This window comes from Diadema setosum, chromosome 15 (genome assembly GCF_964275005.1).
Source record: "Diadema setosum chromosome 15, eeDiaSeto1, whole genome shotgun sequence".
NCBI classification, from domain to species: Eukaryota; Metazoa; Echinodermata; class Echinoidea; order Diadematoida; family Diadematidae; genus Diadema; species Diadema setosum.
The window spans coordinates 33721640-33732792 of record NC_092699.1 but is presented as its reverse complement, the minus strand read 5'-3'; the positions used below and the strand labels follow the sequence as shown (position 1 = coordinate 33732792).

General features: G+C 42.2%; 1 protein-coding gene across 1 annotated transcript; it reads right to left on the bottom strand.

Moving 5' to 3' along the window:
- Positions 1-4996: 4996 nt before the first annotated feature.
- On the bottom strand, positions 4997-10930 carry LOC140238701 (uncharacterized). Its single transcript, XM_072318601.1, has 3 exons — positions 10917-10930; positions 8192-8508; positions 4997-7170 (listed from the first exon to the last, which is right to left on the bottom strand). The coding sequence occupies exons 1-3, from the start codon at positions 10928-10930 to the stop codon at positions 4997-4999; spliced, it is 2505 nt and encodes an 834-aa protein (XP_072174702.1).
- Between the last annotated feature and the right edge of the window lie 223 nt (positions 10931-11153).

Here is an 11153-nt window from a genome sequence, read left to right as displayed (position 1 = left end):
GGCTGCATGACTCGTGGGCTGTATATATGTCTCTTGGGTGTTGGTCTCGTTACGTGCACCCATATCATTGGCATCCTTTATTGTCCATTCTTTGGTCGTAGAAATGAGAGTCGAAATTTAGCTGTACAAGGTTGTGATAATTTTTTTTCCCTACTAGCAGCTACCTGCTTTTATTTCTCACTATCCCTTTTTGAAAGGGGGCACTCATGGACGACCTCTAAAGAGTTTCATATCCCGTTACAGCTGATACACCTCTATCAGCGTTATCACCTATAGAATTTGTGAAAACCTCCCTTTTTGTAGGTGATATACGCTACCAGCGGTAGCAACTTTGGATACTCCCCACATACACACACATCAAAATCCACACACCCACACCCACACACACACACACACATGCCATTTCCCTTCGTTTTGTATCGCAGAAACGGTTTGTTGAAACAGTTCCAAATTTTGTAGAACTCGACTACGCAAATGGATAGTCTTTCTATCACTTTATACTCTGATCCTCCCTATCCTGTGTATCATCTAACTCTCTCTGCTAACAATTTTCATGTCTCTTTTGTCTTTATTCAATCTGCTATTTAAGTTTCACCTTTTGTGTCTGTCAAAATCTTCCTATCATTTTTGTTCTTGGTTCTTCGTTCTTACTAGAAGTGAACGTCCTGCGGACGCTCTCTCTCAACAGTAACACAACCAATTTAAATATGATCCGTCAGTAGGCCGAAAAGCATTTTCACAATTGATATTTATGAATTATTAAGAAGTGAAACAGAAACAATAGTCTATACTCTTATAATGAAGAATTTGTCCTAAACCCTACCATTATTATAATCCTAAGGTATGCATCAAATTATTGGTTGCTTTCCCCATCTCGCAGCTTCAGACCCTCATAAGTATTTGAGTGGAGGCGGTAAGTCTAATTCCTGTTAGATTCTTCACGCGCAGTCTTTCCTTCTGGAAGTCTCCATACGACGTTCTAATTCAGAGCGTGTGTGCAAGAAGCAGAGGTGCCATGATGCTTTTCATCTTACTGTATCTTAAAGGACAAGTTCACCTTCATAAACATAAGGATTGAGAGAATGCAGCAATGTTAGTAGAACACATCAGTGAAAGTTTGAGGAAAATTGGACAATCGATGCAAAAGTTATGAATTTTTCAAATTTTTGTGTTGGAACCGCTGTATGAGGAGACTGCTATAGCTTATGAGTCATATGCGTACAACAGTATAAAGAAAATGTAAAGAAAATTTAACATATTTTCACTTTTTTTCGCATAATAAAAGAGCACTTGACTTGCCTCTTTCTAAGGGCAGGGGGAATAATATTACCCATAACAATATGTCGGTAACGAGTCAAGGGAATGTGTACTTTTTTCAAAAGATGAAATTTTGTGAAAATCTCTTTATATTTTCCTTATATTGTACGCATGTGACATCTAAGTTATTCATACACTGCAGTAGTCTTCTCATCCAGCGGTTACTGCACAAAAACTTCAAAAATTCATAACTTTTGAACGGATTGTCCGATTTTCCTCAAACTTTCAATGATGTGTTCTACTAATATTGCTACATTCTCTCAATCCTTATGTTTATGAAGGTGGACTTGTACTTTAACAGCGTACTTATGACAGGGTCAGGCTGTGCTCATTATCAATTATCATCCTAAAGTTCTCTATTATGAAGTGCAATCTAGAATGCCAGCTTGTCCCAATAATTCAGAAATTTGCATATTCAATTCCTAGCATTCATCATTTGCATCATTATCCTCAATTTCTTCCGACACATAGGAAAACAAGTGATAAAGTTAGAAAGGTTTTCAGACTACCATTTAGCATGGACCTACTAGGTGTATGCACTGAAAAAATAATGAATGATGAAGATAAATCTTATTATGAATTATACTTTCAAAAACCTCCCATAGTCTTGCTACGGTTTTGTTGATGGATGTAGATATTGGCGATCTTTTTTATTTGATTTTGTATTTCAGGACCGATAGCTTATGTAATGAAGCATCTTCTTGGCCATCTGGGACTTGTTGATAGTGAATTTCCGTGACATGGCTGCAGCAACGACTTCAAACATGATTTTCAACGCCGCTGCAAAGGGAGATGTCAAAACTGTGTCGAGGCTTCTCAACTGGAACACTACATTGGTAGTAAAAGTATTTTCATATCAGTATCATAAATGGCATTACCCGAATATAGACTCAACACTATATTTGTTTGCCTTTTCTGCCTTTTAATCATGCAACTTTATTTTTTGTTTCAGGAAACTTAGGAAATAAGGTAATTGAATAATACAGGGTGGCGCAAAAAGAACGGAACGCCTATGATTTTTAATTTCAGCAATATTGTAGCAAATATGTCATTATTTTGCATACTATTAGAAAGGCCATTCTTTTTCCAAAGGAATAACACCAAATTCTTTAATTTTGGTTCATGCATCATGGTTTTAGGACCCTTTTTGTCAACTCTTGCAATTTTCAAAATGTGATCATTTTGCACTCTCAGAAACACCAAAATTAGCGAGAATTCGGCTTGCCATAGAAGTAGTAACGTTCACAATGTGTGGAATGTGGCTATCATTGTCCGTTACCATTGTGAATGAGACGACCTGACGACAATAACACTGTCCGCCCCAAATCCCTTTTCAAAATACATTTCTACCCGACTTTTAATCCTCAACTCCTATAATACAACATTTGTGCTCACCATTGCAGGACTGTGTTAAGGTACAAATATGTCCAAACATCCTCAGCTTATTATCACATTTACTTTCTTCTTTCCTGTTCATTTTGACCTTTCTTACAAAAAAAAATATAAAAGTTTATGGCACATTTCGGTTCTGTTGCAATAAATTGCCACACAATTAAATGCACAAGCACAGCTATACTTAACTGAACGAATCTCTGCGAGTAGTTACAAATTCACACCATTAATGGGATAGTTATCACCACCCAGCGATAGAATTAGTCTACCAAACAATACAAATCTCTCCCGTAAAAGCTCACTCTTTTCTAGCTGCTTTTACTAATCTTGCATATATGCTCTTTACACTTATCTCTCGTCGATTTAACATTCATATCCGAATTTCAGAGAAAACATACTTTCGCTTACCATTAACTTCTGTGTCTGAATCGATTCACAGCTACGCTTTATCGATCCTCATACATATCGTCCTTGGCGTAGATATGTGTATCAACACAAATTGATAATATTACTAATATCATGATTATGACAATTATCAGAAAAAATGTCGTAGCAATTACACCAGCAACAAAACTCATCGTTCAGGATTAAAATCTAATTGCCATTTCTTTCACTCAAACGATCTCATTTTTGACGTAATACAGATAACCTAACCCTCTCGCTACCAAGCCAGTCCTCCTTCTGGCTTAAATATTTTGGCTCATTACGTACACAAAAACAAGCATCATTTCAAGCTATATTTCAAGAACCTCACATGGTGTATTTACTTTATATTCTTTAACATTAACATTTCTTTATTACTATTCTAATCGATTAAAAAAAAGGATTTCTTTCCTACCGGGTGCTAAATTGAGTAATAATACCAAATTCTGCAAACTTACAGCTTCTCGGTTCCTTTTCCTTTTTGAGTGACGGCCAGCGGTGTCTACGGGGAATGCACCAAGCGACGCAGCCGAATTAAATGCAATGATGCTCAGGCCCTGTTCTTGGCTTGTCAACCCGTCTGCGCACCTTCTCGCCAGCAAGCCTCAAATGCAACTGTTCACTCTCACTGCTCACTCACTTCACACTCACACCCTAACCATACATTCCTGTCACATACTATTCAAATCGTATTTAAATTATTATTCCAAAATATTTGTCTCCAGATCACCAGCTCCCTCTATTGACACCAAAACAAACTATACTCTATCACCAATGTCAGATTCATTTTGACAATTTACCCCCTTTTTCAGAAAATATTTTGGTGAAATTAGATTGCCCGTGTGACATTATCGTTCTACGTACGCTGTGTATAAATAAAAAAACGCTGGTTTGGACATTTCTCAACATTTCTCTGTTACACCTTTCCTTCCTTGTCACTGTTTACCTGACTCCTTACTGATCAGTGCTACTGCTGGATGCGACTCATGTAGTCGGCTCCAACGTTCTCCTTTCCCTTGATAGCTTCGATCCGATAACGGAACGGCTGCAGAGCGAGAGCCCCCCTCATCACTCGACCGTTGGCGAGCTTCCCTCGACGCATCGCCAAAGTTTTCGATCACTCCGAGATCGAGCATTTCCTTTACCTCGTCGTCGACTACTCTACGGAGAGCATGCGGAAGCGGGTAAGGCCGGGACTTGATCGGTCGTGGATCCGTTAACTCGATGTCGTGGCAGCCTAGATTCGTCACGCCAGGCAGATCAGTCAGGACATCGGGAAAGTTTCCGATCAGTCTCCTCAACTGTCGGCTCTGTTCGTCAGACAGAGTGCTGCCTAACTTTACGTCGGCTACCGTCTGCGTCTGCCTGAGGGTTGGCGTCTGGATGAGGTGCTCATTCGACGTGGGTTCGGGGCCGAGGTCGTCGACGTCCTCGTCTTTCTCGTCTTCCTCGATGACGGATACGCCAGCGACGTCGTGGCTTACCAGTCCTGCTGCATCTTCGTCGTGGCGGCGATGATACTGCTTGAGCAGGTTGGCATGAAACGTCGTCGTCCTCGTCCCGAGGTCGATCCGATAGTCGAGCTTTCCAATCTTGGCTACTACCTTAAAGGGGCCCTTCCAGTGCATTAAGAGCTTGTTGTGGTCGGTTGGTAGCAGCAATAGTACCTCATCTCCGACTTTGAATGACCTGGGTCTCGCCTTCCTGTTGTACTGCTCTCGGTACCTGTCATGGGACTGTTTCAGATGTTCATGCACCATTTTACATGTGTCCTCCAGTTTCTCCCTGAGATCCATGACATACTGATATGTCGATTTTGTTTCTGGCTCTGGGTTGTCGTCGGTCCATAGCTCCTTCACAATCATCAGAGGTCCGCGTACGGCTCGTCCGTACAGGAGTTCAAATGGCGCAAATCCCGTACTCGCCTGTGGAGCCTCTCTGTATAGGCAAACAACAACGCGTCAATGTACCGATCCCAATCCTGGGGACGCTCTTCGCACATTTTCTTCAACATCTGTTTCATGGTCCCGTTGAACTTTTCCACTAGACCATTACAGGCCGGGTGGTACGGAGTAGTGGTGATGTGGCGGATGGACATCAGTCTACTCACCTCCTTCATTACGTCGGACATGAACTGCGTTCCGCGATCCGTTAACATCTCATGCGGGAAGCCTACTCGTGAGAAAATCGTGAACAATGCTTCCGCGACTGACGTGGTGTCGATGTTTCTAAGGGGTACTGCTTCAGGATAACGAGTGGCGTAGTCCATGAGTGTCAGTATGTATCTGTTCCCGCGTGACGTCACCGGCACGATCGGACCCACAAGGTCTACTGCCACGCGATGAAAAGGTTCGTCTATCAAAGGCGTGGTTCCGAGGGGGACTTTGCTCACCTTCCCTTTCTGCAAAGAACGCTGACACACATCGCAAGATCTGCAGTACCTGACTGTGTCTGCTCCAATGCCGGGCCAAAAGAAGTTGTGCAAAATCCGCTCCGTTGTCTTGTGTGCGCCGAGATGGCCTCCGAGTATCGACTCGTGTGCTAGACTCAGAATCTGACGTCGATATTTGCGAGGAACCACCAGTTGGTTCGAGACTTCCTGCCGCTCGCCGCATCCTGCTTTAAACTCGCGATACAGCAAGCCCTTTTTCGCAATGAAGCGTGACTGATTCCCATTTCGGCTCGTCTTCACCTCACTACTCTCCGCTTGTTGTCGAATTTTCTCCAACGATTCATCGTTGCTCTGCTCACGACGAAACTCGTCGGCTGTGGCAATGTCTGCCTGCCGTGGCACTTTCATCGCTCGTTGAGGTTTGGCTGCCTCCCTGCGCTGTGCCCTAGTCTCCACGGCTAGCCCACTATCCGCCTGCCAGCTGCTATCCGGGTCGTTAGGCTCACGAACACCTGCAACATTGCCCAGAATAACATCGTACACAGGGTTATTCATGCACAGTACTTCTAACTCACCAACGAAGAAGGGAGAATCGATCATGACTGTGGCGACTGGGAACTGCTTCTCGGAGCCGTCGATCAGGATGCATGTCCGTTGCGATCCGGTCATCTGATCCGCTCTCACCAATTCCGTGCGCACCACCGCTGTCGAACAACCGCTGTCACGTAGTACGTCCACGTGCGTTCCCTTTACTATGCCTTTCCTCACAGGCATGGCTCTAACTGGCTGCTCTCTACACGCAACACTCATCAGAGGCAGATCCGAATCCGCTATCCGGATATCCGGACTTGGCTCTGCACAAGAAAAACATGAATCGATTACGAGGCATGCGTTACCGTGCTCTGACATTTGACGCTTACCCTCTGAACCGCTGCTACGAGTCGATACCGGGCTAACATCTGTCTCATCCGGTCGACCAGCTTTTGCTCCGGTTCGCATTTCTGGAGTGCGGTTGTCGGGCTTCTTGCCGTCAGCTGTCCGGTTCTGATCCGGTTTCTGTCCACCATGGATTCCGACTGCAGCCTTTTCTTTCCTGGTCTCTCGGCTTCTGCAATACCTGGCGATATGCCCCTTCTTTCCGCAGATGAAGCATCCGTCCGGGCGGGGAGTCGTTGCTCCTCCCGGTTGGGGTCGAGCATCACCTGTGGAAGTGTTAGCACGAGATTCAGGTTTAATGTGACCTCCGGACTTACCACCCGTCTGCCCTCCGAGATGCCATCCCGAGCGGGCCTCAATGAACCTGTCGGCGATATCCACGAAGTCGTCTATGTCAGTCGGCTGTCTCTCTTTAATGAACGTCTCCATATCCTTGGAGCAGACGTTGTAGAACTGCTCGATGAGCACCAGTTGCACCATCTCCTCGAAGGTTGGCTGGTGGCCGGATAGTTCCAACCATTTCTCGAGATAGCTCCGTATCCGTATCACGAACTGCGCTGCTGTCTCTCCCGTTTCCGGCTTTGCCCCACGGAATTTCCGTCTGAAGCCGTCGCTAGTGAGAGAGTAGCGCTTGAGTACTGCGGCCTTTACTCGGTCGTAGTCTTGTGCCTCGTCGTCATCCAGTCTCGAGTATGTGTCTAATGCTTTACCTGTCAAAAGAGCACTCAAATGAACGGTCCACACATCACGTGGCCAGTGCTGAGCATTAGCGTACCGTTCAAACCTGTGTAAATACACATCTAGATTATCTTTCCCACACTGAAATGCTGGAAGTTTTGGAGCCCTAACTGTATTTATTTGAACTCGGTTACTACCTCCCTCTTCTAACCTAGCCTGTTCTAACTTAAGTTTCAGTTCAGTCAGTTCCTTCTCTTCCTTCATCCTCTGTCGCTCTTCCACTCGTGCCTCTCTCGCCTTGTCCTGTTCCGCCTTAATAAACTCTTGCAACTCTGTCCCCTCTAACCCTAAGGTCTGCCCTACCTTGGCTAACTTTTCTAGATCCATCACAATCACTCTCTTACTCTCGCACAGGGTTGACTTACCAACAGAGCCTCACCGGCAGAACATATACCCGGCACTTCCAAAAGCAGACGAGCGCGTGAATGACGGTGCTTTCCCCGTGGGCACAGGCCGGAAGAAGAACTAAGTGGAAGCTGAAACACAATCAAAATATCCACAAAATTATACACTGGATTATCAGGCTACAATTACAAATATATACTCGCAGCAGTAATTAAATTACTATCAACTGGGAGAGATTAATTACAACCATCGAGACAATAGTGTCATCTATCCGATACCCCCTCTAACAATTTAGAATTATTTCGAAAGGTCCCTTCGTGGTCGCCAATTATTGTCAAAGGGTTCCTCGGAAGACGACCGCAATAATACTGAATACAGGGAATTATCGTTTCAACTCATTTGGGTCATCCGACCTTTTTATTCAACCAAAGTCGGAGCAATGTAAAATGTTTTCCGAATATCAACACAGAGTCCCCGAAAGAAAAATGTTTATCGGGAAGAAAAATACAAAACAAAATTTTATATATATATATAAACAAATTGTTATATTATCCTCCTTTCTGCTAAGTCCCTATATAAGCATATGCATTTCTACGTATGAAAACCCCCCTATGAATAAAGTCCCTACATTATCAAAGGCACTTTCACGTTGTCGATAACCGCGCGATGCCTGTACAGTGTTGCTCAGGCGAAGCCGGATCCTGGCGTCGGATACGCGGTTCACGCGAGGTGGCTGACGCCTGTTCCTGCAGTCCGTCGCGGTGTGAAGTGTATACGGGTGTGGCAGCACGGCGTGGCCGGATACACACTGTCGATTGCCGTGGGTATTGTCCGGTTCGCGTGTGTCTGCCTGGTTCTGTCCACAGTTGGGCGTGGGATTACTCGGTGACTCAAAGACTGGGCGGTATCCGACTCCGGATACGTCCTCGGACAAGTCCGGATACTCAGTGCCTGGATACGGACGGCTACAAATATAACAACAATCCCTTGTCAAAATACATTTCTACCCGACTTTTAATCCTCAACTCCTATAATACAACATTTGTGCTCACCATTGCAGGACTGTGTTAAGGTACAAATATATCCAAACATCCTCAGCTTATTATCACATTTACTTTCTTCTTTCCTGTTCATTTTGACCTTTCTTACAAAAAAAAATATAAAAGTTTATGGCACATTTCGGTTCTGTTGCAATAAATTGCCACACAATAAAATGCACAAGCACAGCTATACTTAATTGAATGAATCTCTGCGATTAGTTACAAATTCACACCATTAATGGGATAGTTATCACCACCCAGCGATAGAATTAGTCTACCAAACAATACAAATCTCTCCCGTAAAAGCTCACTCTTTTCTAGCTGCTTTTACTAATCTTGCATATATGCTCTTTACACTTATCTCTCGTCGATTTAACATTCATATCCGAATTTCAGAGAAAACATACTTTCGCTTACCATTAACTTCTGTGTCTGAATCGATTCACAGCTACGCTTTATCGATCCTCATACATATCGTCCTTGGCGTAGATATGTGTATCAACACAAATCGATAATATTACTAATATCATGATTATGACAATTATCAGAAAAAATGTCGTAGCAATTACACCAGCAACAAAACTCATCGTTCAGGATTAAAATCTAATTGCCATTTCTTTCACTCAAACGATCTCATTTTTGACGTAATACAGATAACCTAACCCTCTCGCTACCAAGCCAGTCCTCCTTCTGGCTTAAATGTTTTGGCTCATTACGTACACAAAAACAAGCATCTTTTCAAGCTATATTTCAAGAACCTCACATGGTGTATTTACTTTATACTCTTTAACATTAACATTTCTTTATTACTATTCTAATCGATTAAAAAAAAAGGATTTCTTTCCTACCGGGTGCTAAATTGAGTAATAATACCAAATTCTGCAAACTTACAGCTTCTCGGTTCCTTTTCCTTTTTGAATGACGGCCAGCGGTGTCTACGGGGAATGCACCAAGCGACGCAGCCGAATTAAATGCAATGATGCTCAGGCCCTGTTCTTGGCTTGTCAACCCGTCTGCGCACCTTCTCGCCAGCAAGCCTCAAATGCAACTGTTCACTCTCACTGCTCACTCACTTCACACTCACACCCTAACCATATATTCCTGTCACATACTATTCAAATCGTATTTAAATTATTATTCCAAAATATTTGTCTCCAGATCACCAGCTCCCTCTATTGACACCAAAACAAACTATACTCTATCACCAATGTCAGATTCATTTTGACACTGTCTGTAAAGAATTATATGTCTATTTTGTACAGGCAATTTCTGTTATGATACTCTATGATGCCTTTACCCGAATGTGATGATTTTTTATTCAAACAGATTGCATGAACACATTTCTTATGCAAATGTGTGCGAACATAGTTTTGACCAATATAATTTTACATCTGATTTCAACTCTTTTTTAAAGCAAATTCTATTGATCTCGAATAAAGCTAATATAGGTTTTCCCGGCCAATTTCGCACATTTGTTAGTCTAATTTCTCATTGCTACAATTAATTTAGCAAAATTGACCCTAGATGACATTTTCCGTATTTCAAATTTATGATCTCTTTATTCAAATCCATTTTGGAGTATTCAAATTACCTTTAATCTCATTCTAATTAACACTTTTCCATTGAAATTCGTAGAACAAGCACAATTTCGTTATTCGTTCATTTAATTCAGAATGAAATAATCACGTGATCACGTCTACGTTGCGCTCGTTTATTCGAGTTCATTTTTGGGCATCCATTCTAACATCTTTTGCAGTCAATTTAACGTACATGTTTATGCTTGGGGTTTTTTTTTTCTTTGTTTTTCTAACAAAGGTTTTTTTTTTCTCTAAGCATCATTACACTTCATATTCGTATTCATTTTAGGGATTTGGGCAACAGTTTTCTATTTCAGTGTACTTTGTGAGTCTCCCAGTTCGAAGATGTGCATGTGGCCACAATTTATCTGGCCGTTGAGCGCTTTATTTCCAGTGCGTCGGCCAGTTCTAGGAAGTCAAGGTTATGATCATTAGATGTTCTTAGAATTCTTTCTCTATCTTCTTCAGATATACATCTGTATCTAACTTGTGCTGTCATGACTGCAAGAAGATGAAGTTAATCTGTAGTATTGGTACATGTACGCCTATAATGACATGTATGATAGAAAAACGGCGTCACAGAACAACAGTATTGGGTGAAAAATATGATACTTTTACTGCTGCATGTGTTAACATTGATTCAGAGATATTACTGTTTTAATAGATATTTCAGCATACACTCTAAAAAATACCTAGTCAGATATGACTAGAATCTCGTCGTATTTGACTAGATTATAGGATCCCAGGGGCACTTACTCTGTTCTAGTCATTTTTACTAGAAAAAACTAGTCACAGATTTTGAGTAGAAATCTAGTCAATGTTTATGACTAGAAAATCTAGTTGGTTTGACCGGTTTCTAGTAAAAGATGATTAGAATATACTGATCAGTTATTTGACTAGATATGTAGTCAGTGTTGTGATTCATGAATCTAGTCAAATTCAACTAGTTTCTATTCAAAATGACCAGAACATCTTTTCAATCTCACCAATCAC

What these genes read in the sequence shown, in the direction of transcription:
- LOC140238701 (XM_072318601.1), bottom strand. An exon ending in ATCGCGCGGTTATCGACAAC is followed by an intron (nt 7,171 to 8,191) that starts GTGAAAGTGCCT and finishes CTCTTTTGACAG; the next exon opens with GTAAAGCATTAGACACATAC.